Source organism: Gorilla gorilla, chromosome 1, assembly GCF_029281585.2.
Source record: "Gorilla gorilla gorilla isolate KB3781 chromosome 1, NHGRI_mGorGor1-v2.1_pri, whole genome shotgun sequence".
Taxonomy (NCBI): Eukaryota; Metazoa; Chordata; class Mammalia; order Primates; family Hominidae; genus Gorilla; species Gorilla gorilla.
In genome coordinates this window covers 38,475,863-38,503,596 of record NC_073224.2, presented here as the reverse complement: position 1 = coordinate 38,503,596, position 27,734 = coordinate 38,475,863, and the positions used below count along the sequence as shown (strand labels likewise).

Here is a 27,734-nt window from a genome sequence, read left to right as displayed (position 1 = left end):
GGGGAGAAGCGCCGCGAGGCGGGGCCGGGGAGGCGCGCGCCCGGCTTGCGGGACTGCGGGGCGCGAGAGCGCGGCCGGGTAGCGTCGCGCGCGTGGAACTGCTGCCGGGTTGCTGTGCGACTGTTCTCCGGGAGCCGTCCGTGTCACCGCCGGAGCCTGGCGTAGGTGAGTGCTTCCACCCCCGCCCTGCTCCCAGCTCCTCGCGGCGCGTTCTTCGAGGGTCCGCTGGGGGAGGAGGCCCGAGGCCGGCGCAGCGGCCGGGCCGGGGACCCTGGGCGCAGGGCCTGGCGCGGCGGCCTTCCCCTCCTCTCCTCGCCTCCTCGTCTCCTCCCCTCCTCGCCTTTTCTGGCCCAGTCGGGTGGTCGGGGCGGCGGCGGGCGAGGCTGGAGCTCGCCCGAGCCCGGCCCGCTGCGGAAATGGAGCTGGGGGTTTTAAACTGCGGACGTTTCCCTCCATGTTGGCGGCGCGGCGCGGCGCGGCTGTGGAGCGGCGGCGGCAGGGAGGGTTCGTGGGCGCCTTTGTCCTGCCCCGCCGCAGCCTGGCTCCCGGCCCTTCCGAGCGCCCGTCTGACAGATGAGCAGGCGGCCCCGCGGTCCTGCAGTAGGAGGCTGACAGGGCGCGGCGGCCTGGCGGGACGTGGAAGGGGCTGCGGCCGAGGTGGGCTTAGATTCGCGCTGCTTGTCACTGGCTTTGAGGGTCGTGGTCGTCGCGGTTTGGTGATTCTCCAGGCACACTGCAGGGCTGCTCGCTCCGATGCGTTGAATTCCTTCGCCCGGACAGTCTCAAAAATCGGGTATTTAGGCGGGTGTGCGTGTTCCTGCTAAAGCACGGTCCTGCTTTTTCACCTTTTTGAGGGTTCAGAAAAATGTTCTAATGACAGCCAGCCTCGCACTGCCAGTAGCCTCAAGGGGCACTTAGTAAAGCATTTGCTTGCGGAGGGCTTTGTTGAAGGCGCTTTCCCCGAGTGATTACGGGGCCCGGTCGGGTGTTCACACGAGGGCGCGGCAGATACCGTGGTCCGCGCGTGGACACCTGCAGCGCGAGGCGCGGCGCCTGGGCAGTGCCAGGGTGAACAGGCCCCCGGGGACCTTGCACGTAAACACGTGTAGATCTGTAGTTACGCATTGTAGTAACTGGTGTGTGGGAGAAGATGGAGCTACGGAGAAGAGCAGAGGGATCCTAATTTAGACTAGGCAACAAGTCCAGTTTAAGTTTTGTTTCTCAGGCTGCCTGAGAAGAGGGAGAAGAACGAGCAGGAGGGGAATGATGAGCTGCCCAAGGATGTTTATGGGGAAGAAGGCGCTTCTGCCTTTACAGCCAGGAAAGTGGCCTTTCTGTTGCTTCATGAAGCAAAGGGCGCGGAGCAAGGCCCGGGGTTCCTGTTTGCATTTTGCCTAGTGGGGCTACCGGGGCTCAGGTGTGAAAAGGAAGCTGTCCAACGTCATTCGAGCGTCTTGCTCTATGCCACGTTTAGATGAATTTGGAGAAGTGAATGAAAGATGGCTGGAGACCCCTGTAATGTTAATGAGCAGAGAATTGTTGTGTTCGTAAACAGTAACATACCGGAGCTGGAATGTGTGAGGATTGCAGTGCCAGTTGACTCTGAAGTTAGCGGGCATCTGGCTTAATAGAGAAAAGCCTGAGGGTCTCCGTGTTTTTCCTGTTTATGGCGAATGAGGACATTGTGTGCAGTGAACAAAATTTTTCTTTACAAACACACTTGCCTAAAACATCTCTTGTAAGAAAAGCCTGTGTGTATCTTGACTCCTGTAGGTGAGTGCATAGTGAGTGACATGAAGAAATGTGGGGCTTTTGTGTGCCATCCTGGCTATTTCACTCCTGTGGGGGAGTATATTAGGATGTGATTGCACTGTATCCTCACGTTTGACAATTGTGTGTGGCTCTTGTGTAAAGCGGGGGTGCACATCATGTTGTTGGCTTGATCTTTTGGAACATTTGTGTATAAGATAATGGTCTTCTAAGAAGAATGCCGGTTCATTTTGTTTGTTTTTCAAGCAAATCTTAATTCTTCTTTTAAAAAGTAAGCTTTAGAGACCTAACAGGTATCCACCATATGTGTTAACTTGTTTAACCCAGAATAATTGATAAGAATCTTTTTGGCACTGGCCTGCGTTTATATTACACAGATACTGTGTATGTGGTGTGTAAGTGCAATGGAAAGATGCCAGTAAATAAGTTTTTAGGAACACGCAGAAACTGTTCAAGGGTCTTTTAAAACCTCGAGTAGCCCCTGCGTCCTGAAGGGCTTGTGTTTCAAAAGTTTATAGAGAGTTTTTTGCAACTTGAGCATCTTCCTGTAGGAAGACATAATTGCCTTCTTTTAACTCTGGCTGACCAGTGTAGGAGAGCTAGTACTAGTAAGAGTGGTTTGATTTTGGGGGGCCTAGGGAGGAGGAGGGGGCTCAAGAGAAGAGAGAAGGAGGGTACATTTCCTTCCTCTTTCTTTGTACTTGGAGGCTCTGAGCTAAATGTTGAAATAGGCAAAGCTGGATGTTGTCACCTTCCGTTTTTGTGCCCCTGCTCATGCAGAGGTGTTCACTGCCCCCCTGCTCCCTAAGTGCCCCTCAGGTGACTCAGCCAGGCCTGACTTCATCCCGAAAACTTGTGGGCTCCTCCCCACTACTCCAAGCCCAAACCCATTCATTACCCCAGTGATGCCCAATCTCAGGTAGGTGTAGGGAAGAAAGCTGCCTCTCTTACCTAATGTGTTAATTGACTGACATCCTCTAATCACAAGATAAGTACTTGTGTTTTCTTTCATCTACCAACCTAGCTGCCATCTCTGTAAACTAGTAGAGCTTGTTAAGTTTTTTTCACAGACGATTAACAGTGAAAAAATGTGGTGGTTAAGAAAGGCCTCCCTCACCCCGCCTCCCCCCCCCCCACTCTCCCACTACTCCCTTGGGGTAGGTAATTCAACTTTCTCCTTAATTCCAGAGTCTTCAAAGGTTCCTAAATGTTGCTTTTATTGTATCATCAGCTCTTAACAGGAGCCAGTGAGGAATGTACGTTGATACGCTTGGACAATACGTCAAGAAGTGCTTAGTTGGTGAAATGAAGGTGATTTGGGGGACAGCTCATATCTGTCCTACTGGCTGCCCCTTGGACGTGGCCCCAGCTAGTTCATGTGGTACTGGGGAAGGTCGGCAGCCCTGGTTTTGTTGTGTGGAAATGTGATTCCGCTGGCCAGCCGATGGAGCGGCATTACTGTCTGGCAGCTGGAAGTACCCAGCTATCAATTGATATTTCAAAAAGGGTGGCAGACAGGCCTCACGTAAGTGGCAGTTCTTGCAGATTGCTTGTGGATTCTTAGAGTATTGTGGGGCTTGTGGGCCATGTTTTGAATCAGAGGAAAAGAATGTTATAATTGGGGGTTGATGTCTGCTGTAGGCTTGAGAGAGGTGAGCTTGGATGAAGGCAACCACCCTGGCTTAGGTGGGTGGTTGGCAGAGTTACTTGGTATGCATTTGTACTTTAGCTGTAAGAGTTGAAAGCTAAATAACCCCCAAATTTATTCATTACAGACGTGGAATTATTTTTCTTCCTATTGTTGGGTTATAGTCATGTTAATTGTACATCCTTGATTTTCCCAGTCTGGTTTATAGTTTGCTGTTTTTAATAAAGGCAATTTGTTAAAAATACAACTAAATGCATTTTTAAAGCCATTGTAAATTGATACGCAAATTTACAAATGAGAAAATGTGTCCTTTGTGAGATTGTGCCTCATTTTTTGATTAGCAAGAACTGTGATCATGGTAGGTGGGTAACATTTTACATAGTGTGAGTTTATGGCGCCTATATACATTGTTATAATTAATCTTTCGTGTCACGTAGATACCGCGGTGGCTAAATCATCCTCTCAAATGATTCCAAATGAGATTGAATGTAGCCTTTCTGGCCCTAAAATCCTGACCAGTCAGTTCTGGAAAGCTGTATTTTAGTGATCAGCCTGTGGAAAAAGACAAATACATAAATGTGTATGTATTGACTCAATTTTTTTTCTTTAAAACTATTCAGGTTTATTATAGAAAATGCCCAGTAGGAAATTTGCCGATGGTGAAGTGGTAAGAGGTCGATGGCCTGGGAGTTCACTTTATTATGAAGTAGAAATTCTGAGCCACAACAGCACCTCCCAGCTTTACACTGTAAAGTATAAAGATGGAACAGAGCTTGAATTGAAAGAGAATGATATTAAGGTAAGAGCTCCTTTGGTTTATCAGAGTGTGTTTACAGTAAGTGGGAAATAACTCTAAGTATGGTTTCTAAGCTCAGGATAGTCAGTTCAGCTCGGTTTGAAGGCAGAGGATTGAGCTCTTGCTTTGGGTCACATACTGTTTTTGGCTCTGGGAATGTATGAATGAGGCATAGTCCTTGTTCCCAAGAAGCTCACACTTACTGGGAAAGACAGCCATTTGCATCTGTTGGTCCCCTGGGTTTACTACGTTCTGTGTCTGGAGTTTGCTGTGGGTGGTGTTGAGTGTATCAAGGGTAGAGAAGAGCCCTGGGCTTCAGGGGAGGCTTTCAGAGGCAGTGACACCTAGCCAAGTGCTGAGAACAAACAGGAAAAACAGCAGTTGATGGGGCTGTTTCTGCAGAGAGGGCAGTATGCCAAAGTCAGGGGTCTGGGGGACACAGTCAGCCAAGTGCTGGAAGGGGGTGGTAGGGGAGGGCTAAGCAGGAGCCAGGCTGGAGGGGCTTTTGTATTCCATGCCCAAGGGTTTGGGCTTCATCCTGAACACCAAGGATTTTATCAGGAGAGTGACATTAATTAGATTCGAGTCTCGCCCAGGGCTTTTCAACCTGTCTGGTGAGGGCCTGGGTTTTAAGATATCTGATCCGTAGTATACAAACATTTATATAAAATGCCATAAAAATGAGTTACTAGAAAAATAAAGACATACAAAATAAACGACTCACAATTTTACTATCAGATTTGATAGATATGAGATTACTTTGTCAAAATGCTATAAACATTTCCATACACCTATTTCTCAGTTTTGGTACTTGCACAGATTAGTAACGAGCATTTCTAGGACCCATGGCTGAGGATGACACTTGGAGTGCTCTAGACCAGGAATAAAGCACAGAAAGTAAATATTTTAGACTTTATGGGAGCGGCTCCAGGCAGTATGGAAGGGAGCAGACATGGCAGTGTTCCAATACAACTTTATGGACAGTGAAATTTGAATTTTGGATAATTTTCACACTTCAGGAAATACTATTCTTTTGATTTTGTTTGTAATCATTTAAGAATGTAAAAGCCATTCTTAGTAGGAAGGCCACACAAAAATTGGGGTGAGGGACTTGGCCTGGGGCATAATTTGTCTACATCCCTAGAAGCAACATAAGGAGATTCGGAGTAGGTGGGGACACAGTGAAACAGTTCCCAGTCATCCAAGCTCATGTTTTATTTTCAAGATCTGCTCATGTGTTTTGTTCAGAGTGAAACTGTGGTACTGTTTTTTTTTTTTTTTGGTCTGTGTGCTAATTTATTTTGTCCTGTCGTCTCAGTTTTAATCTATGTTAATTATTACCCTTCTTGCATATGGTGTTGGAAATAAGTACAGCTAATTGGTTTAGATACATTCGTTTCATGGAAATACCTTCAAAGAACAGGAATGGAAAGGCTGCATTTGTCTCATGAAAGATGGATCATTATGAAAGCATTTTCCGTTGGCTTCATCTGATCCATTCTCAGATCCTAACATTTCCCGTGCTGATTTTAGAGTTAATGGTAGCAGTTCCTGCCTTTGTTATCCTCTTCTAGTTTGGGTCTGTCTGTATGTGTTATGATTTGTGGTAAAGCTCTTTGCCTTCTTCCCCCTTTCTAGCCTTTAACTTCCTTTAGGCAAAGGAAAGGTAGCTCAACTTCCAGTTCCCCTTCCAGACGCCGAGGGAGTCGATCAAGGTCACGCTCCCGATCCCCTGGTCGACCACCTAAAAGTGCCCGCCGATCTGCTTCTGCTTCCCACCAGGCCGACATTAAGGAAGCAAGGAGGGAAGTGGAAGTTAAATTGACTCCGCTGATTCTGGTACTTGTGTTTATCCTTATACAGCCTTTTGTCTTCCGCTTTATGTATATATTTACTCAAGTTACTTGCCGTTAATAATATTAAAATGTCACTGAAACATCAAATCTAAGTTGATGACTTTGGGAGTTTTCATATAAAACAAATGTTTGGAATAGAAAGTTTTAAATATCAATGGAAAAGAATGTCCTTCAGTTACCAGAAATGCTATTTAATATTTTAGTTTTTAAAAAAGCAGTGTTCAAATTTGAAATAGATGTAGCTTGTAGATTGAACTGCGCAAGGTTTTTACAGTGTATAAAAGTTCGTGTCATGTATGAAATGGTAAGACAAACCTGTATTACAGAAACATTCTTACTCTTAGCATCATTGTACTTTATCACTTTACCTATTCAAAGATGATTTTAGTGGAATTACTTTCAAGATGTAAGCTTTGAAATATCAGGGTGCATGGAGCCTGTAGATCTTGTACAAATAGTATTTTAGATAGTAGACCAAAGACAAAGTATGTTAAGTAAAAAGAATAAAAGTAATCTTCTATTCACTTAATGTTAACCTCTTTTCTGGATAGAAGGCACACAGACTTTGAGACAGAGTCTTGCTCTGTCGCCCAGGCTGGAGCGCAGTGGCGCAATCTCAGCTCACTGCAAGCTCCGCCTCCTGGGTTCATGCCATTCTCCTGCCTCAGCCTCCCGAGTAGCTGGGACTACAGGCGCCCGCCACCATGCCTGGCTAATTTTTTGTATTTTTAGTAGAGACAGGGTTTCACTGTGTTAGCCAGGATGGTCTCGATTTCCTGACCTCGTGATCCACTCGCCTCCGCCTCCCAAAGTGCTGGGATTACAGGCGTGAGCCACTGCGCCTGGCAACAGACTTTTAATAAACTTTAAAAACTGGATTATATACATACTGCTCTGTAGTCAGCTTTAAGAGATTTTAAAATATTGGGATAACCTTTCAGAGTGCATTTTTCTACATCATTTTTGTTGTTGTATTCTATAGTATGGATAAATGGTAAATTGTATAGATGTAACTTAATCGTTAAAGTCAGCTCTGTCAATGATAGACATTTAGTGTTTTTCCTTCCATATTTTCGCTATTACAAACAAGTATTTTTATGTAACATCTGATTATTTCCTTAGGATGGATTCTTACAAGTGGAACTGCTAGGTCAGCTGTATGGTGCAGATTTGAGGCTTTTAATACATATTGCCAGATTGCGTCAAGAAAGTTTATAGTAGTATCAGTGTATGAATGCTCAGGTTCTCATTCTGAGTATTATAATTTTTTTTTTTTTTTTTTGGAGAATGTGGCTGTCAGACATTTTCAACTTACTGTTCTAACTTATATTTTGAATTCGAACATTTTAACTATTAGTGGCTCTCTTTACCACCCAGGGACTCCAGGAATAGATGCTGTGTGATACTTTGTTATCCTTTCATTTTTAATATTTAGTGACTGCTATATTTTTACAGTGTAATCTTACAGTCCTGGTGTCACAAGAACCACAGAAGCTTTGCTTCTTACTGGTAGAGCCTTGGGCCTACTGTGTGTTGCATAAGTACCCACTATTTCTTAGTTTTCCATTATTGGCTATTTTGGAGCAGTGAATGTCTTTTTGAATGTCTTTTGTTTTTTATCCAGTTAATGAACTAATTTACCAATTTTTACTTTCTCTATCTTTCATAGTAAATACCCCTAAAATCTATCAATGAAATTATAACATTCAGTCTGATTACGTGAAAGATGAAAGTTTTTTTTTTTTTTTTTTTTGAGGCGGAGTTTCATTCTTGTTGCCTAGGCTGGAGTGCAATGGCGCGGTCTTGGCTCAATGCAACCTCCGTCTCCGGGTTCAAGAGATTTTCCTGCCTCAGCTTCCGAAGTAGCTGGAATTACAGGTGCCCGCTACCATGCGTGGCTAATTTTTTTGTATTTTTAGTAGAGATAGGGTTTCACCATGTTGGCCAGGCTGGTCTTGAACTCCTGACCTCAGGTGATCCACCCGCCTTGGCCTCCCAAAGTGCTGGGATTACAGGTGTGAGCCACCGTGCCTGGCCAGATGAAAGATTTTATGTAGAAATCTATCCAGTATTTCAGAGACTGGGAAATTCTAGTCAGTTTTATTCCTTTTCATTTTTAACAAAATGAGGGTTAAATTCTTCAGAATTAAGGCTGTGAAAAATCTGTTTTATTGCTTGATTCCAAAACAGTAAGTTTTTACCATCATGTTTCTTTTTAATAAGTTACAGTTCTTTTGATTAAATGTTTATATTCTTCAATTTAGAAGCCATTTGGAAATAGCATCAGCAGATATAATGGGGAGCCTGAACATATTGAGAGAAATGATGTACCTCATAAAAATACACAGGTGGGAAAGTGTTCCCTTTCATCTTGGTTGTTTTTTTTTTCTTTTTTTTGGTTAAAAGTGACTCTCCCTTGAGAAGCACGTTGAAAATTGTAATATTTTATAACCTCTTCTAAAATTCTGTCCTTAAATTAAGACTGAATATAATTTCACAAATTTATTCTTACTAGTGTATAGCTGTATTGAGATGCTGAAATAGTTAATGCAGTAGCATTAGTGGTAATTGTTCACTGCAGATATTTAATTTTTAAATTTTTCATTTAGGAAAAATTCAGTTTGTCACAAGAAAGCAGTTACATAGCAACACAGTATAGCCTTCGTCCAAGAAGAGAAGAAGTCAAATTAGAAGAAATAGATTCTAAGGAAGAAAAATACGTTGCAAAAGAACTGGCAGCAAGAACCTTTGAAGTGACCCCCATCCGGGCAAAGGACTTGGAGTTTGGAGGAGTACCTGGTAGGCCTCAGAGCTGGGCCCAGAGAGGGCAGGTGGGGTGGGCTAGGGGTGGTTGCCACAAAGTGAACTGGAAAGGCCTCTCTGAAGACATCTGAGGCAGGCAAGGTAATGAGCCTGGTGGGAACCTGTGGAAGAGCCTTCCAGAGAAGGAACAGTGGGTGGAAAGGCTTGAGGTGGGAGCATTTTGGGGGATTATGGAGTAGAAAGGATGCCATTGTAGCTGTGTTTAAAACTTTTAGCAGTCTGTTCAGAGGTTTTGAGCACAGAAGTACAAAGAAGTGATAAAGGAAGGTTGATCTGGGAGTTTGTATAGCATAGATGGTTACTTATCAGGGACAGAGAGCTCTGCTAGTAATCAGACCTGAGGCGGCAGGGGCTAGCAGTGGGCCTCAGCTGCCTGCATAAAATGGGATCCTGGAGGCTGCCCTACCTGCTAGGCAGGTTGATTGTGAGGGTCAAAGATCTGAAGTGTGCAGTTTTGGAGTTACTAAGTGGGTGGAACTGATGAAATTTTATGAGCTAGTAAAAGAAAAGACTTCTTGTCCAAATGGCTCAAAATCCTGCATGGCTTAATTGCTTTGTATTTTGTTATAACCTTTGGCTAGCTGGCCTGTTACAGATGCTGTCCAGCATCACTTAAAATCTGCACACATTACATGAATGTGACACTATTTTAATTGTTAGAAACTGAGGAATATAAAGTTTTTTGTTAAGATTAGGCTGATAATTTTTAGATGTTCTGATCTTCAGTTTGCTGGAGTTTCAACACATTCGCTCCTTAGTGGTTGGAGGTCAAATGTTTCAGAGCTTGGTTTCTGAGGTGGGTGTAGCTATTCAATGTTGGACCTCTTTCTTTCTATTTATTTATTTATTTTACTACTTTGATGCCCATGGTTGCCAGGCCACCAGAGGTGACAGGTAGAGATGGGAGTTTTTGATGGTACATTAGAAATTGGTTTCAGACAGTTAGCCAGATACGAGTTCTGATCTTAAAAAATCTAACATGATTCTTAAATAAATAAACCAGATTGAAATTTGAGCCTCGAATGTTCATGAATTGTTTGCAGGTGTGTTTCTCATCATGTTTGGCCTGCCTGTGTTCCTCTTCCTGTTGCTGTTGATGTGTAAACAGAAAGATCCCAGTCTTCTGAATTTCCCTCCTCCTTTGCCAGCTTTGTATGAGTTGTGGGAAACCAGAGTATTTGGGGTCTACCTCCTGTGGTTTTTGATTCAAGTCCTGTTCTACCTACTGCCAATTGGAAAGGTACGTTTATGGTAATTCTGTTTTGTTTTAATAAGATGAGGTCTCACTATATTGCCCAGGCGGGTCTCCAACTTCTGGGCTCAAGTGATCCTCTTGCCGCAGCCTCCTGAGTCGCTGGGACCACAGACCTGTGCCATGCTGCCCAGCCTTAGAGTAATTTAAAGGTTAAAGGCTGTTGTTTGTCATAATTCCCAAAACTTAGTTCATGAAGCCATTTCTCTTGTGCTGTCTGTATAACACTTGCTTATTAAGAGGAACTTAAAAAAAAATCTGATTGAGATTTCTTGTGTAACTTTTCAAACCAAATAGAAAAGAATAGGCTATTTTGCAAAGTAGCCGACTCTCAGTGGAGGTTGCTATGGAAAAAAAATTCACTCTTAGTATGTGTCATTTCAGATGCAGCATTTTAAATGATTAATTGATAGGCTGCTGGGCTCGATGGACTTTAGTCTACATCTTTTACTTTAAAAAAGTATGAAAAGTTTCTAATTTTCATCTCTTTCAGAAGCTTGTTGTCAAGAACATTTTACGTTGTTTTCAGATTCCTGCAATATCTTTAAAATTTGTCTCTCCATTGCTAAGTGTAGTTTTTTCTTCTTTCAGTAGAATCCTTTACTTGGATATATTTAAAGAAACATGAGATTCCCTAAGTAATAAATAATTTATTTAAAGATCTTATTCTTAGGGCTTTGCAAGTTTGCCAACTGTCTGTAAACCAAAGGATCGGTTTTACTGGTGAATGCCAGTGATAGGAGGGTAGAGCTGCAGGCTTAATACTGTGGAGTGAGACCATAACTTTAGTGGCTCTAGCAAGGATTTTTGTGATAAAGACCTTCAGTCATTTCTACGGTAAGCCTCTACAGTTAAATTCAGATTCATTTAGGGTAAGGTGATTTCAGAGTATCAAGGAAAGCAGTTTTGGTGTTTAAAGTCATATATGTATATACTCATAGACTAAAGTGACTAAAAGCATATATATTAAAATATATATTAATATTATGCAGTCATCCCTTGATATCCTTGGGGAGTGGTTCCAGGACCTCCTGTACATACCAAAATCTGAGGATGCTGAAGTCCCTGATAAGAAATAGTATAGTATTTGTATATAACCTGTGTACATCTTCCTTGTATACTTTGTTACCTTTAGGTTGCTTATAATACCTAATACAACGTAAGTGCCATGTAAATAGTTATCATACTGTATTAGGGAATAAGGACAAGAAAAAGAAGTCTGTACATATTCAGCTCAGATGCAATTTTTTCCGAAATATTTTGGATCTGGTTGGTTGAATCCATGGATGTGGATCCCGTCGATATGGAGGGCTGACTGTATATCTGGATCTATATATTCACAGATTAAAGCCTAACACAGCATTTAGTAGACTCCTTTAATAGATAAGGATCATCTGAAATTAGCATGTGGCATTTTACTAATCCTGTGATCTCAAACAGCTTTTAGGTTTCTCTTGGGAGAGGAGGAATGCTAGCTAATGAAATCTGTAGCTAATGATAGGATAAAGTAGTTTAGCCCAGAGCAAATGATACTATATTTATATTTTACAGTTTGAAATGAATTGCTACATTTCTGAATTGTTATTTTGTGGGGTAAAACGTGGCTGCATTGGGCAAGTGGACTTTTTACTCAGCCAGTTCTGTTGGGTACCGTGCCTGTGGGTATCTCTGTGCTGAATGCTGTGAGTGATGCCAAATGAAGAGAGGAGATGGTTCTGATGCATGATGCGTGCTCACAGTCTCTCTCTCTCTCTCTCTTTTTTTTTTTTTTTTCTTGAGACAGGGTCTTGCTCTGTTGCCCAGGCTGGAGTGCAGTGGTGCAATCTGCAACCTCCTCCTGGGCTGAAGTCATCTTCCCACTTCAGCCTCCCGAGTAGCTGGGACCACAGGCGCGTGCCACCAGGCTTGGCTAATTTTTGTATTTTGTATTTTTGTAGAGAGGGGATTTCACCATGTTGCCCAGGCTGGTCTGCAACTCCTGGACTCAAGTGATCCTCCCACCTTGACCTCTCAAAGTGCTGGGATTACAGGCATGAGTCACCACACCTGGTTTCTCACAGTCTCTTATTGCAGATAAAAGAATCACATGAAATGGTTAAATAACTGGATGGGCAATATATATATAATATATAGCAGAGCAAGTAAGCATATGAGTATGCGTCATCGAATAGCACTTGGGTCATAGTAGAGTGGATAAACAGGGTAGAGCCCAATTGAAAAGGACCCCACAAATGGAAGACAATGGAATCATACTGTTACTTTGTAAGAGTATGGTAGCCATTGGTAGATGTTTGAGCTAGGGATCCACTAGATATAAAGATATTTAAGCACATTTAGTCTTGAGGTGGTGCACAGGAGTGTGGCAGGGAGCGTGGCTGTTGCAGTTGCTTGGTCCTACACTAGGAAGTCATTACTGAATTTGTGTTTAAGATAAATTCCTGAAGGTGGAATTGCATCATTAAAGGGCTTGCCTTTGAAACATATTACTAAATTTCCCTATTACAAGATATCTTCCTTCTTGGGCGTGTTGAAAATTAAGTGATATTAGAATATATATATGTGTGTGTGTATATATGTATATATGATGGTGATGTGCTTTGTAAATTTGTAAATTTTTTTTCTTTTAAGGTTGTAGAAGGAACGCCTCTTATTGATGGAAGAAGACTCAAGTATAGATTAAATGGTGATTTTCTTTTTTTAAGACTCAAATTGATGATTTGATAGCTTAAACTTCTAAGTGTTAAACTCTTTGTTAAAGCTGATTAGACCAGAGTAGTAAGTGATAAATTATTTCTTAGTAGTTGGAAGAGCAACTGTTTATACCTGTAGCCAACTTGTATAAATTATGCCATGTAAAGTAACATAGCCTCTTAGTCACTCTTGTCCACTCTCCAGTTTTATTTTCTTAATAGTGCTCATCACTGTTAGAAATCATTGCACTTGTCTAGGATTTTATCACCTGAGGTGTTACATGGATGCGGGCATCCAGGCCACTCCTGCTGCGTGAGCTGCTCTTGTCCTTGCTCTTGTCCTCTGGGCTGTCCCTTGAATATTCGTCACACACACTTCCTGGGCCTTTGCCTGGAGAACTTACCCCCAAACGTCTGACACCTGCATCTTCACCTCCATCTGTCTTCTGCTGAGAGAAGCCTTCAGGTCCCTTTCTCTCCCCTGCTCTGTTTTGTTTTTCTGTCTGACATTTGTGCCTCCACACATCAGTGTATTTGTCTCTTCATTAGGGTCTCTCCACTAGAATGTGGCTTCATGGGCTAGGACTTGGCTATGTTCATTGTGACACCCTTGGTGCTAGGAAAATGGGCATGTAGTGGGTGCTCATTCATATGTGAGTGCTGGATGGATGAGTTGTGAGCTTGCTGGGCAGCTCAATAAATGGATAGACCTTGCTCCCTGTGGGTCCGGCACCTCGCACTATAAGAGCATGTGCTGAGTGCATCAGTCCAGCTTTGTCATTTGAAGACTTTGGCAAAGTACAGATCTATTTTGTAGTCATCCTTGAATGATTTTCCATTTGACAAGATGGAGTAGAGTGTTTTCCTTTTCTTGAGAATTACATTATATATTGTAATGGATGAACTTTTTATCCTTTCAATTCTTCATTTTTTAACTTTGGATACTTTGTTTAGAGACTTACGCAGCATCTACTCTGTCTGCAATCACTCCGCTGGGTTCTAAAGGGGAAGCCAAAGATAGTTTAGACACCTTCTGCCTTTTAGTGCCAGTCATGTGATAAAACATCTCCCTCAGCTCCAGAGTCTGACCCCTGGTGGGTGCTTAATACTTATCATTGGTATTGTCAGACTTTTTGTTGCTTTTACCAAATTCTTTGCTGATGGAGCAAGTTTTAGAACCTTTGGCACCCTCCCTCCCTCTGGTGGTTCACTTACCACACCAGGGAAGGTGAGTCTGGGGTGAGGTGGGTTGTTGACTTTGCCGCCAGGTCCTTTGATTTCAGTGTTTTGTGTGTTTCTCTGCAGGCACCAATTCTTTTCTAAGTAGTCTTGTGTTATATTTTCACTTCCCTCTGAGGGGTGTGGTACATTCAGAGACTGAGCACGGTACTTGGACATGGAGCTCTTGGAGCCAGTGGGGGAGTGGCTGGCCAAGTTGCTTGATCCTTTTTAAAAATTTCCTCGTCTAATTACTCTGGTTCAAGTATTGAGATTTCTTTTCGAGATTTTGCGATTATTAACTAAGGAGGTTCCTAAGACATTTTGGATGATTATTTTTAGTCCACATAGGCTAGAGAGCAAAAGACTGCTTTATCTAACCATTCTTTTTTAAAATATACATTTTATGAAAGGTAAATGAATATTTTTAAAAGTCAGAATTTAGAAGTTATTGTTTGGAGTATTTGTGGAAAATGTGGATTCAGATAATTTGAGACAACTATTTTACTTTACAAAAGGTTTGGTTTTAGAATTCTCATATAAATAACAGCTACCTCTTTTTTGCTTTTGACCATTTATCCAAATGTGATTTGATGACTTTTTAGGAGCACAGCTCTTTGAGGCACTCAGCTCCTTTGAAAGCAAAACTATTTCTTTAGCCAAAAGAAAAAAATTGGATCTTCCAGTGAGCCTTTCTATGTGGCTGCAGGACTAGCTCGGAATGAGAGTTCTGTGGAGCCTCACAGGGCGGGTGCTTTTTAACTTGGCATTGCACGTGAATGTCCCCGCCTGCTGTCCCTACCCCCCAGGTACTCACAGTCCCCTGCCTAGCCTCGGGTATTTGTGTTGTGGCATCTTTTCTGCGGGTGGCATGTTAAGATCTCTGTTCTGGATGATAGAGTTTTACTAGAATCTTTTGAAACCATTATTGGCAACTTGGTTAAGTATAAATATTTATAATTTTGTAACTACCAACCTAGCTCGGTGCCTGACCCCTGGTGGGTGCATAATACCCTCCCCTTAGGTAATGGCATTAGACTTTAAAATATGTGTTTGGCCCAGCTCTGTTAATAATTAGCCATTTGACTTTGTGCCTGAGAGTTTGGATTGTGGGAATTTTCAGGTTGCACTTCTTGTCTGTTTTCCCTTAATTAAAAGCAAATAGTGACCATTTGAACTGAAAAAGAATATGTTAAACTATTTGGAAAGTTCTACAAGAGATAATGGTATGTATATTGAAAATTATACCTCAGACATTGCTTATTTGCATATTTGTGTGTATTTAGTCTGAATAATGAAATTAAGACTTTAAAAATGAACATTGCATTGTTTCATAGTGGCGTAAGTTTCATGTGAGCCTTGGGTTAATATTAATTTTCCACTTCCTTTTTTTTTTTTTTAAAGGATTCTACGCTTTTATCCTGACATCTGCAGTCATCGGAACATCTCTCTTCCAGGGCGTAGAGTTTCATTACGTGTACAGTCATTTTCTTCAGTTTGCACTTGCGGCCACTGTTTTTTGTGTGGTCTTGAGTGTGTATCTCTACATGCGCTCTTTGAAAGCGCCCCGGAATGACCTGTCGCCTGCCAGCTCTGGTGAGCAGTGATGAATTGCATGTTGGACGAATGCGTCCCAGAGCCCTCCAGCAGCCATTTCCAGATTTGAATAGATTGCTTTTTTTCTAACTTCATTTTTGGGAAATGAAGAGAAGTAAGAAAAAATGAAAAGATGAAGAAAAACGTTAAAGAGATATGAATTTAAAGGAAGAAAATATTTTTGTTTTACCTTCATACTTTCTTACTCATTTCTTTTTTTTTGCAGTTGCTTGATGACAGTAAGACGTTTAGTAAACTTACAGGCATTTTGACTTATGAGAAATATTATTTCTTTGTCCAAAATAGTAAACACTCTTTAAAAAACAAAAACAAAACAACAGAGGTTACTGGCCGGGCGAGGTGGCTCATGCCTGTAATCCCAGCACTTTGGGAGGCCAAGGCGGGCGGATCACCTGAGGTCAGGAGTTTGAGACCAGCCTGGCCAATATGGTGAAACCCCATCTCTACTAAAAATACAAAAATCAGCTGGGCGTGGTGGTGCACACCTATAATCCCATCTACTCGGGAGGCTGAGGCAAGAGAATCGCTTGATCGTGGGAGGCGGAGGTTGCAGTGAGCCGAGACTGTGCCACTGCACTCTAGCCTGGGCCACAGAGCGAGGCTCCATCTCAAAACAAAACAAACAAAAAACGAGAAACGAGAGGTTACAAATTGGTTGATGCTGACCTAAAGTATTTCAATATAAAAAAATGTCGCCTATCTAAAGAAAATGGAGTGTAAAGTCCTTTGGGGGGGCCCCCATGATTTTGGTTAACTTTTTTAAGAAACCTGGGGTATCTGGGCCCCCGGCTCCCCCAAAGGCTGGAGCAACTGCCTTTTCAGTTGGTCAGGCATCTCCTGGTTCCCCTCGTCTGTGCCGTCCTGTCTGCCTCTCACCACCAGAGCCCTGCTCAGGCTCTTGCAGGCAGTGGAATTGTGAGCCTGGATAGTGGGCGGCAGTGCCGTTGTAAAGCCTCCTGACTGGGTTTGGAATGCTGTTTGGGTAAACACTTTTCCTTTCTCAGGAAATGCTGTCTATGATTTCTTCACTGGCCGTGAATTAAACCCTCGAATTGGTACTTTTGATCTCAAATACTTTTGTGAATTGCGCCCCGGATTGATTGGATGGGTATGTCTGTTTTTTTTTCTTTCTAAATTTCAATTCAATAGGTCTAATTAACTGCTAGAAAGAAATGTAGACCATTCAAAAATAAGCAGTGGGTGGTATATTTTTAGGGATAATTATGGCTTTCCATAAATCTATCAAAATACTTTCTTGTAAGTATTTTCCAGAGGTTTAAGATGCCCTGTTACAGGTTATGACAAATTAAATAACTTTTCTTTGCTTTATTTTTATTATATCAGTTTATATTTATGTAGGAAAGTGATAGTGTGGATGAATTAATGTAAGAAAAAATGCATTTTCCTCCTTTTTAAATTTTACCTAGTTTTAGGCTTGGAGTTGCAGATATAGAGCAAAGAGTTCCCTTCCACCCTTCATTCTGTTTCTCACAACATTAACCTTGGAGGAAACCGTAGTGTAATGATGAAGAACAGCAGATTAACATAGTGACAGCATTAGTTACCAAGTCCACAGGCCTCAGTCGAGTTCACCAGTTTTTCTGCTGTTGTCCTTTTTCTGTTCCAGGAACCTCGACAGGACTCCACAATACATTTAGTTGTTATTCCTTCTTAGTCTTCTCTAGTCTAATAGTTGTTTAGGCTTTCCTTGTCTCTCATGACCTTGATACTTTTTGGAAGGTACTGGTTGGTTATTTTGTAAGTGTCCCTCAGTTTGGGTCATTCCAGTGTTCTCTTTGATTGTGGTAAAGTTACCCACTGTGACAGGAACACAGAAATGATAGCTGTGTCCTTCTCAGTGCATTGGGTCCAGGGGCCCATGGTGCTGAGATGTCTTATTCCTGGTGGTGGGTAGGAGTTAACGGTGGCGTCTGCCAGGTGTCTCAGCTGTGAAGCTCACTCATGCCTTTGTAGTGCTAAGGTCTCTGGGGAGGTGCTTTGAGGCTATATACTTTCCCCTTTTGTTTCAGGTGGTTATTAACTTGGTGATGCTTTTGGCTGAAATGAAAATACAGGACCGTGCTGTTCCATCCTTGGCCATGATTTTAGTTAATAGTTTCCAGCTTCTCTATGTGGTGGATGCTCTCTGGAATGAGGTAATTAATTTTTAAGAGCCGAGGCCTTGGAGTCAGATAGCTTTGAGTGGGTGAGTGACCTGTCAGAGCCTCGGCTTCTTGCACACAAAGTGAGGGGAGCATGGCCTGCCTCCAAGGCTGCTTGTGAGGAGGACGAGGCCATCCATGCGAAGCTGACGAGGGAGCACTGACAGGTGGGAAGTTTCTAGGCATTTGGGAGTGCTTCGGTGTTGATCAGCTGTTCTTGTGTTTCAAAGTAATATTCTAAATATTTAAGATTGGTGGATCTTGCTTTTGTTTTTGTGGGTGGTGGTAATTATGGTATCACATGAAAATGGATGATTACTAAATTAGAATGGTGTTTCTTGGATTGTCAAGAGTCACCTAGTTTTTAAATAATGGGGGAGATGTTTTATTGTTAATGTTTTAAAATACAAAGACTAGCTCTAATTAGATGAATGTAAAATCAGAAATCAAGATGCATTGAGGAAACCAGTTGAAATAAGGCTAAGTTTCCATCTTGTGTCTTTTTTCATACATTGATTAGTCTTTCTACTAGTTGAAGACTGGTAACTGTTTTGTTTGTTTTCTCTGTCTCAGCCAGCATATTCCTTTTAAAAATTTTGTCTTCCTCAGGCTTATTTTACAAGTATTTTATCGTATTTACTGTTATCTTTGTAATTATCTCCAAATTCCAAGTCTAGTTTTCTTTCCATATTAAAAACAAATCTGGCAGCTGTACATCATAATGTTCCAAAACAAGTTTTAGTGACAGTCTGTTGAGACAATCTGCTGACATTTTGAGAGAAGACCTTTTCTCTTTGAGCCTGGAACATTTAAAAAAGTTATATTATTTGGTCATCAATACTGTGTATCTCCCCCACCCCTGCTGGCTGGTCTTTAATTTTGGCCTTCTACGCAAAATTGCAGAGAATATTTAGTCAGAACAACTTCGCAAGTTTGATATTGGTGTTTCGATGATCTCCTTGTTATTTAGGAAGATTAGGGCCACTTTGGGGTAAACCTCAATTACAAGCAGTGGGATTAGTGCTATCCGCTAATTACGGGTTCCTGTTGCGCTCCTACCACTTCACAGACCCTGGCTCAGAGCTTGGGAAGCTGTGAAGGTGGTGATAACACTTCAAATTGACTTTAAAAATTCCAAGTCGACCCAAAATTAAACATGTTTTTGAAATTAAAAAACAACTGTTTTGTAAATGCACTTACTATTACCAGTGTAGCTTTGTTTGCTGTTATAGAATGAATCGCCAAAAGAGCATATAGATTACAGTTTGCAAATCAAATGGTATTTCACAGTTTTGCTCACCTCAGAGGCTTCTTTAAACCTCCTTTCTAGTAGCTTTCCATTGATCAGTGATTATTTCTTCTGGTTTCTTCTGTTACTAGCTTTCTGCCATGTTGTGGTCGTCACTTTTTAATTGGCTTAGAAGTTGATATTTTCTATAGATTTAGCCAAACACTGACTTGTGTTAAAAGAAAATTTTTTGCATCTTAAGGCAAAACGCTTAATGCAATATTAACATAGCCCCAGGGGTAGAGAACTAGAGTTAGGAAATTGTTTTCTGTCTGTTCTCAGTATCTCAGCCAGATGATAATAAGCTTCTTGAGGAAAGATTGTATTTTATGATTTCTTCAGCATTCTGGCATGCCACTGGGCAATTAGCAGATGCTTAATAACTTCTGTCAGGTCACTTGATAGAAATCCCTCTGTATTCAAGAATGTGCTATACCTTAAGAAAACTGAGACTACCTGTTTAAATATGCATGACCCTTCCTCTGAGCCGTCCTGTGAAAGCTTTGGGGCTCAGGAGCTGGTGGGGCTAAAGTCCTCCTCCTACCCGGCATTGGGTGCTTACCCTTTGCCCTCTCACTGCCACTCACCACACCTGCTTTTATCTGCTCCCACCAATTTGTCACCTTTATCCTCTTTTGGACCAGGAATCAGATCACAGGCCTTGAGAGAGAAGAATAAGACACTCTTGGGGACAGAAAGTTAAAACACCGTGTGTCCTCACTTATATGTGGGCACTAAAAAAGTTGATGTCATAGAAGTATAAAGTAGAACAGAGGATATGGGAAGGTGGGAAGGGTAGGGGGAAGGGAAGGATAGGGAGAGGTTTGTTAAAAGGATACAAAATTACCACTCGATAGGAGTAAGTTGTAAGTTCTAGTATTCTATACCACTGTAGGATGACTATAGTTAACAGAGTGATACATAGTTTCAAATAGCTAGAAGGATATTGAATATTCCTAACACAAAGAAAGAATGTGTTTGAGATGATGGATATGCTAATTACCCTGATTGGACTACTATATATTACATGTATTGCAACATCACTGTGTACCCCATAAATATGTACGATTATTACATGTCAATTTTTTTTTTTAAAGAGAATAAAGTACTCTGGTAACTAAAGAGTATAAGCCTAAGGAGCTAGATTTTGTGAGATTGGTTTTTCTGTTGCATGTGACATCTGTTTTTCTGTTCCATGGCCTATTTGCTTTCTTTTCTGGAAAAAAATGCTATTTGGAGGTACCACTCTTTTTCTTTAACCTAGAACTTTGATTCTCCAACAGAGCTTATACTGGCTAATATTTCTACATCAGTGGTCTGTACTGAGGTTCTGGGTAGTTTAGAGATTCCCTTAGGCCAGACCTTCAGAGTGTTGACCTTGGTGGTGTTTCCGTATTCTAGAGTCTGGCCTGCCCGTATCCTGGTCCAGAGGCGATCTGGCTCATGCTAACCAAATCACCAGGGAGTAATGCACTTTTATTAATTTACATGAGAAGCGAAGCTGTCAGTTCACCATGTTGCCAGGCAGCTTAATTTCTTCTGTGGAAAATCTACATGAAATGCCAGATTATGAACAGAAATGAGATTGGTCCATGTGGAATTGAAACAAAAAGAGTTGGTGATCTTATTCCTTCAGCAAGCATATTTTGAACACTTCTCTCCATGGCGGGCACTGTGCTAGGGACTGGGGTGGCAAAGGTGAAAACACACAGCCTCTGTCTTTTAGAGGCTTTTAGTGTAGTGAAGAGTGACTAGACAAGCACAGTAACCCAATTACTGCAGCCTACTGGTGGGTGGTGATATCTGAGAAGTGCCCAGGTCTGAGCAGCAGGTCAGGAGGGCAGCAGAGGGTGTAGGGCCTATGTGGAGGTTGGAGGAGGGGTTGCCAGCAGAGGGGAGGGCCTGGGCATGGGGGCATGGGACATGCTTTAGAGATCTGTTATCTCCAGAGCATGAGCGAGAGGCTGGCGTGACGGGAGAATGTGACGGCAGAAAGACCTAGCAGGCCAGGGGAACCAGATCTCTCTCCCCTTTAACAAAAAAATGTTGGTTGTGGACCCGCCCATAGCACTTTTTACATTTGCCTGTAAACTAGTACTTTATTTGAATACTTTAAACACAGAAGCTCCTTCTCCCTTTCCCCGTCTGTATCCTTATAGGAAGCGTTGTTGACGACCATGGACATCATCCACGATGGATTTGGATTCATGCTGGCTTTTGGAGACTTGGTGTGGGTTCCCTTTATTTACAGCTTCCAAGCCTTTTACTTAGTCAGTCATCCAAATGAAGTGTCTTGGCCAATGGCTTCTCTAATTATTGTTCTGAAACGTGAGTATTAATTTTAGTCTCAGTTTAATTTATTAAATATTATGTACTGAGGCTTTTATGCCCTGCTGTCTACATACTTGAAACATGCCATTTTGAATGGCCAGCATTAGCTCAATTTGAAGCCATTTATGATGAGTAATAAAAAATCTGCATTTTGCAAAGAGAATGGATGGTTCGTACTTGGGTTCTCAGTAGTACTTGAAACAGATTATTTTAAACCATCTTGCTTTTAAATTTAATAAATTTAAGTTGTTTTAATTTGTTTTGGTAACCATACGTCTTTTCTCTTGAGTGCCTGCTTTTTCTGGTAGGCATCTTATAAAGTAAGATTTGTCTTGCCTTCATAGAGCTCACATTCTAACAGGAGAAATAAGACATTCCTGCCTTGCTGTGAGGTGTGTGAGTGAGCACTAAGAGGGGCTTAGATGACGGGTGTTAAAGATAGAGAGAGAGAACTTCTCTCTGGGGAGCGTTAGTGTGAACTTACCGGAGGATATGGTGTTCGATTTGAGTTTTAGAGGGGAAAATGGGATGGGGAGATCGAAAAGTCAGGCACTGGGAACAGCTCAGCAAGGGTGTGTGGTGGGGAAGTGTGAGATGAGGTTGGGAAAGACTGAGAAGTCCAGTTTGGCTGCAGCTGCGGTCCACCAGGGTCAGTCATGGATTTTACTTCAGGATGAATTTTCATTGTTCTTACACTGTTCGTTAAACACTTCTACTAGAGGTTGCGCAGGGAAAATTAGCAGTGAACTGCAAATACAGATAGTTTTGCTACACAAGTTAGTATCTGTAGTAGAAGAAGTTCAAACCATTGGTTAAAATTAAGATTTAGTTTCACCAGTGGTTTGGATGTCCATGTCATCCATTTTATTATTCAAGACAGTGTATTTTATAGTTCAGCTAAAAATGGGGAATGTCTTAGTTCGTTTTGTGCTGCTCGAACAGAATAGCTGAGACTAGGTAATTTGTCATGAAATTTATTTGGCTGATGGTTCTGGAGGCCAGGAAGTCAAAGAGCATGGTGCTGGAATCTGGCAAGACCCCTTCTGCTGCAGCATCCCAGGGTGGAAGGTGGAAGGACAAGAGAGAGTGAGGGAGGGCAAGAGAGAGTGAGGAAGAGCAAGAGGGGCTGAACATACTTTTATAACCAACCCGCTCGAGATACTGAGCCCACTCCTGTGATAGCCACATTAATCTGTCCATGAGGGCGGAACCCTCATGACCTAATCATCTCTTAAAGGTGCTACCTCTCCACACTGTTGCATTGAGGATTAAGTTTCCAACACGTGAACTTTGGAGAACACATTCAAACCAAAGCAGGAAGTAAAGTTATTCTCTTACTAGTTTATTGAGGATCGACTATATAATAGTTAAATGTCAGTGATAGATTGATTTTTGACATTGTGAAATTTGGATAAAATTAGGAACTTATAGACTTACAGTGGGATTCAGCATGTATTTAAAGTGCAGGATGTTCTGGTGCTGATTCTAAGCTAGTGTTTGATAATAAAATGTTTGTGCCATGGCCAGTAGGTATAACTAACAGATGATCGAGCTTGTAATTTTGATTATACTGAACTCTAGTATTGATTTTATTGTAATGTAGGCTATCTTAGATTTTATCTCTTTCATGGATGTAACTATATTTGTTTTGCCTTCAGAGCGTTTCCTAGGTGGATGATTAAAGTAGTGTGATAGATTTCGGAAGGGTTACCATCTTTTTACATAGTGGGATTTAGAGTTTTTGAGTTGTTCTTAAGAATCAGGCCAGGTGGGGTGGCTCATGCCTGTAATCCCAGCACTTTGGGAGGCTGAAGCAGGAGGATCTCTTGAGCCTAGGAGTCTGCTTTGGAAATTTCCTCAGAGCATAGAAATCATTTTTAAGAGAAATTACAGATGCTATTAAGCATTAGAGTATAACTAAGTTATTAACATAGGAAAATATTTTAAAATTGCAGTTTGTGGTTATGTAATCTTCCGAAGTGCAAATTCTCAGAAAAATGCATTCCGGAAAAATCCCAGTGATCCAAAGCTTGCACGTAAGTATTGATTTATGTTTATATTATATATATTACATGAAGGTTTTATTTTTCTTTTTGTCTCGACATCATTAAAAATGTACTTTTATTTTTATATAGATTTAAAAACCATTCATACTTCAACGGGAAAAAATCTTCTAGTTTCTGGATGGTGGGGCTTTGTTCGCCACCCCAATTACTTGGGTGATCTCATCATGGCCTTGGCGTGGTCCCTCCCATGTGGTAAGCATTTCAGAAGAGTGCTAGTTTGACCCTTTTAGCCGCCAGAAAGATGTGTGTGTGTGTCCTTTGTGTGGGACAGTGTGGCCAAGGTGGGTGTGAGTCTTTTTGTCGCCCTTTTCTACTGTGAGGTTGGCCTCTGTAGAAGCTCCTCTGGCTTCTGAGGGGAATTGGGAATTCACAGAGCCTGAAGTTTTACTTTAAGCCTAAAAGCAATATTTTAAGTTTTCAGCTGTGCCTGATAGCTTTTTTCTAAGTAGAATATATAGAAATTAATTCAGCTTCTTAATTCATGATTCAGTTTACATAGATTGGGAAAAACTTTGGTTTTTAAGAAGAGAAAGAGATTCTGTTTTTCTTTTTGTGTGTCTGGCCTCGTGGGGAGCTGGGGAAGCAGGGGAGCAGGGGGAGCTGTGGGAGCTGGAGGTGCTTGGGGAGCTGGGGTGTCAGGGGGAGCTGGAGGTACTGGTGGAGCCGGGGGAGCTGGGGGAACTGGGGGAGCAGGGGGATCCAGGGGAGCTGGTGGAGGTGGGGGAGCTGGCCCGTGCCTGCTGCCTGTTTGGTGGCCCAACCTGTGGTGGAGGACAGCAGTTTATCTTCTTTGCTGGGGGAAGAAGGGCGAGAAATGGAGAGATGTGTATTAACTATGAGGACAGATGTTTTGATTGTGATGGATTGTTAGAATGGATTCATCAGTCTTTGAGTAGCTTCTAATTTAGATACGACCTTCTGCCACTTCCCAGTGGGATTTTACAGACTTGTTTAATTATTCTCGTCATTATTAGAGAAAATGAAGTACCTTGTGGTTCCATTTTTAGAGAATTTGGGGGAAAGCAGGAAAAAATACATTGTAGTGATAATAAAAATATCTAATACTGTGTACAATTATTATCCACAGGTTTTAACCACATTCTGCCTTATTTCTACATAATTTATTTCACCATGTTGCTTGTCCACCGAGAAGCTCGTGACGAGTACCACTGTAAGAAGAAATACGGCGTGGCTTGGGAAAAGTACTGTCAGCGTGTGCCCTACCGTATATTTCCATACATCTACTAATGCTCTTCTGGCTTTTCTACAAAATACTCCTGCAATTCCAGCTGCCATTTGCAAAAACAAGGAAAAAAATCCAAAACTTTCTTTTGTTGCACTGACAGGGTCTGTAATTTTTTTTTTTCTTTTTGAGTCAGGACTGTAGAGCCGAGTAGTTGATCTTTTAATATAGCCATGTTTACTTTTATTAAATTACAGTTAACATAGGAAAAATACAAGTCAGGATGTGAGAATTTGCATTTTAATGGGAAATTTTCAACCCTTAATCTGAAAACAGAAGACAGTCTTAATATAAATGTACCGTGAAGAATACTATTGATGTTTATGGTTTCTGATTACTTTTCAAATTTTGATTTTTTTTGCCAGTTGGTTTTTCTTAAATGAAAACACTGTTCCATTTAAAGTACATTTATGTTTTATTCAGTAAGAGAATAGAATTTTCATTTGTTTTTCTTTAAATCCTTTACTAATTATATAATTTGAAAGCAAAAAGAAGGGCCTATATTAAATGCTGAAAGTGAAAAGCGATGAGATTATTAGCAGACACTGCTTAAGGGAGACCATTTGTAGCAGTTGGCTTAACCTCAACTTCTAAAACTACATTGAAAATGTAAATACATAGCTTAGTTTTTTGTAATATATGGTGACTTCAGATTTTTTTGTACAGTATTTTGAATGTGAGATGATTGTCAGGACTAACTGTCTTTTTAACAAAACATTTTCAGTATTTTAAATAAAATTTTGTAAAGTAATGTGAATTAAAAATTTTGGAACAATTAGAATTCATTCACTATTGTATAGAAGATGCTGTTAAAACATAGGAAGGGTATTTTTCTTTATCCAAAGTTTGTGAATTTGGCTTTGCTACCTCAATTGCAGGTGTTTGTTTGCCTTTATAAACTGTTGCAAATAGAAAAAAAATAGAATAAGTATATATTTTTGGAGTAACATCAATATTTAAACATTTTTACACAGATCGGTGTTTGAAAATTTGCCATTTCAGGCTAATATTTTTATATATTTTTGACTTTTTAAAAGTTCATCAGTGTTTTTGCTACTGTTAAGCTTATGCAGTTTATACTGTATTTTTTATATATCCTTTATATTTACAAAACTTGACTCCCTGTAAAGGAGTGCTATCTTAAAAACAACTTAAGGGGTTAAAGTCGTTTCTTTTAGTTTAATAGATGTGCATAAGGTAGCTTTAGCAATTAAATTCTAGTGAAGTTGATATAGTCTCATTTTTAATTGTCCTGTAATGGAACAGTAGCAAATTCACTAAACTTTTGTGTTCAGAGTTAAATTGTTCTCAGTACTTTCAATGTAGGGGAATGTAATAAACATAGTGTGTATGTTTGCGTTTTAATTACACATTTTATATATGAGCCATTTAGATATGCAGTGTTAATTCTATACTGCATTTGAAGTGTATGTAACTTAGCTTATGTTAATGCAGTCATGAAGTTGGTTTGCTCTAGCATCCGGTAGTCTTTAAACATTCTTTTAGTGAAATTGTCATTGTTTTATCAGTGCTAATGTGTGCAAGCAGTTTTTTAATTTTGCTTTTCTCCTGGCATCAGAAAGTGGTGTCCCAGCGTTTTCTGTACTGGATTGCACCAAGGAAGCTTTTGGGGAGGAAGGAAGGACATTAAATTCTTTCCCTGGTAATGAAAAGAGCCCTTTATCAATACAGTGCTGCAATTTCTGGATATCGGCTACACTTTGTTTTTAATTTTGTTTTTGACGTGTTTATTTGGCAAATTTTATAATGAAGTTTTAAGTTGAAAATAAAATGTAGCAACCTTTTGATCACTTTGGAGCCTTTTTTTTTTCCCATTCTTGCTGGAAACTCTGAGATTTTTGGGACCAAGACAGGAGCCCTTAGATTCCCACCCCTGCCCAGCCTCCTCTTTTCCTAGGATCATCTGTTTGGGACCCCTGGCCAACTGCTGTTTAAGACTCTCAGAATGTTGGAACTCAAAGGGGTTAGTTGGGAATCCTAACTCCCAGAAAATGGTCATGTGTTTAGTATTTGCTGTTTGAGAAAATACAGAAATGCTAAAACTATTGTAGATCCAGTCATACTTTCAAATGCATTTGTATGAATCACAGAAGCATCTGTGCATTTGAAAGACAGTACATGTGTGAGAGACACACACATGTACTGTGCCTGCTGACCGTGCTTTAGTGCTTGTTTGGATTTCCAGTTGACTCTAAGCCTGAATTGTGAGATGAGATCAGACAGCTTCACCTCTCAGTTCTTCCTGCTGCGACGTTACATTGTGACATTACATTGCAAAATGTAGGTGTGTCAGAATATGCACCAATACCAAGTATATGATTTATATTTTGGTGTTTAGTTTTGCACTGTTTGTAGCAAATGATGAAATACAGCATTTTAACAAAAGATACAAGGTGGAGTGTTTCTAGGTGCAATTTACTTAAATATAGATGGTACAGTTTCCTAGACACAATTAAATACATGTTTTGTTCATGGCTGTTAAAAGAGTCTAGTGCTGGGTACAAGTCTCACCTTTTCTACCCCCCTTACTATGGAGAGAGGGGACTGTTGGGATCTTCATTTGTGTACACGTGGGTTATGCTTTCTGCCCATGGACCATTGCCATGATAAAGTGAGATGTGAGATGTGAGATGTGGTTTCAAATGCTACCTGTGCTCCCTCTTAGCAATGTGTGTGTGGGCAATTAATCTCTTTGAACACTGGTTTCCTCATGTATAAAATCTGCCTGATACGTCCACATAGTACAGAGGGGCCTGAGGATGATATAGGAATTATTAGTGTTCAACATAGTGCTCAGTTATGATAGCCATTATTAGTAGAATAACATTCTTCCTATAGGAACATTGAATTTACCAAATTCTCAGGATTTGACTTTTAGTGGTCAGAGAGGTTGAGTGAAGTCAGAACCATATTGCACTTTTTTTTTTTTTTTTTTTTTTTTGTAAAGAGATGG

General features: G+C 41.0%; 1 protein-coding gene across 2 annotated transcripts; it reads left to right on the top strand.

Annotated features, from left to right (window-relative positions):
• LBR (lamin B receptor) lies at positions 1–26,571 on the top strand. Of its 2 annotated transcripts, XM_031016267.3 has the most exons (14): positions 1–165; positions 4,039–4,217; positions 5,853–6,053; positions 8,335–8,418; positions 8,680–8,869; positions 9,937–10,133; positions 12,774–12,828; positions 15,458–15,649; positions 16,675–16,778; positions 17,701–17,826; positions 21,280–21,448; positions 23,407–23,487; positions 23,587–23,709; positions 24,605–26,571. In XM_031016267.3, the coding sequence occupies exons 2-14, from the start codon at positions 4,053–4,055 to the stop codon at positions 24,763–24,765; spliced, it is 1,848 nt and encodes a 615-aa protein (XP_030872127.2). In that variant the 5' UTR covers positions 1–165; positions 4,039–4,052; the 3' UTR covers positions 24,766–26,571. The 2 variants fall into 2 exon arrangements, with proteins under 2 accessions (XP_030872127.2, XP_030872128.2); XM_031016268.3 differs by lacking the exon at positions 17,701–17,826 and having other exon boundaries at positions 4–165.
• Positions 26,572–27,734: the final 1,163 nt, after the last annotated feature.

Excerpts from the sequence above, each read along its gene's own strand:
- LBR (XM_031016267.3), top strand. The coding sequence starts at position 4,053 with ATGCCCAGTAGGAAATTTGCCGATGGTGAAGTGGTAAGAGGTCGATGG. Across the intron at positions 6,054-8,334 it reads AATTGACTCCGCTGATTCTG|AAGCCATTTGGAAATAGCAT; the intron begins GTACTTGTGTTT and ends TCTTCAATTTAG. Across the intron at positions 8,419-8,679 it reads TACCTCATAAAAATACACAG|GAAAAATTCAGTTTGTCACA; the intron begins GTGGGAAAGTGT and ends TTTTTCATTTAG.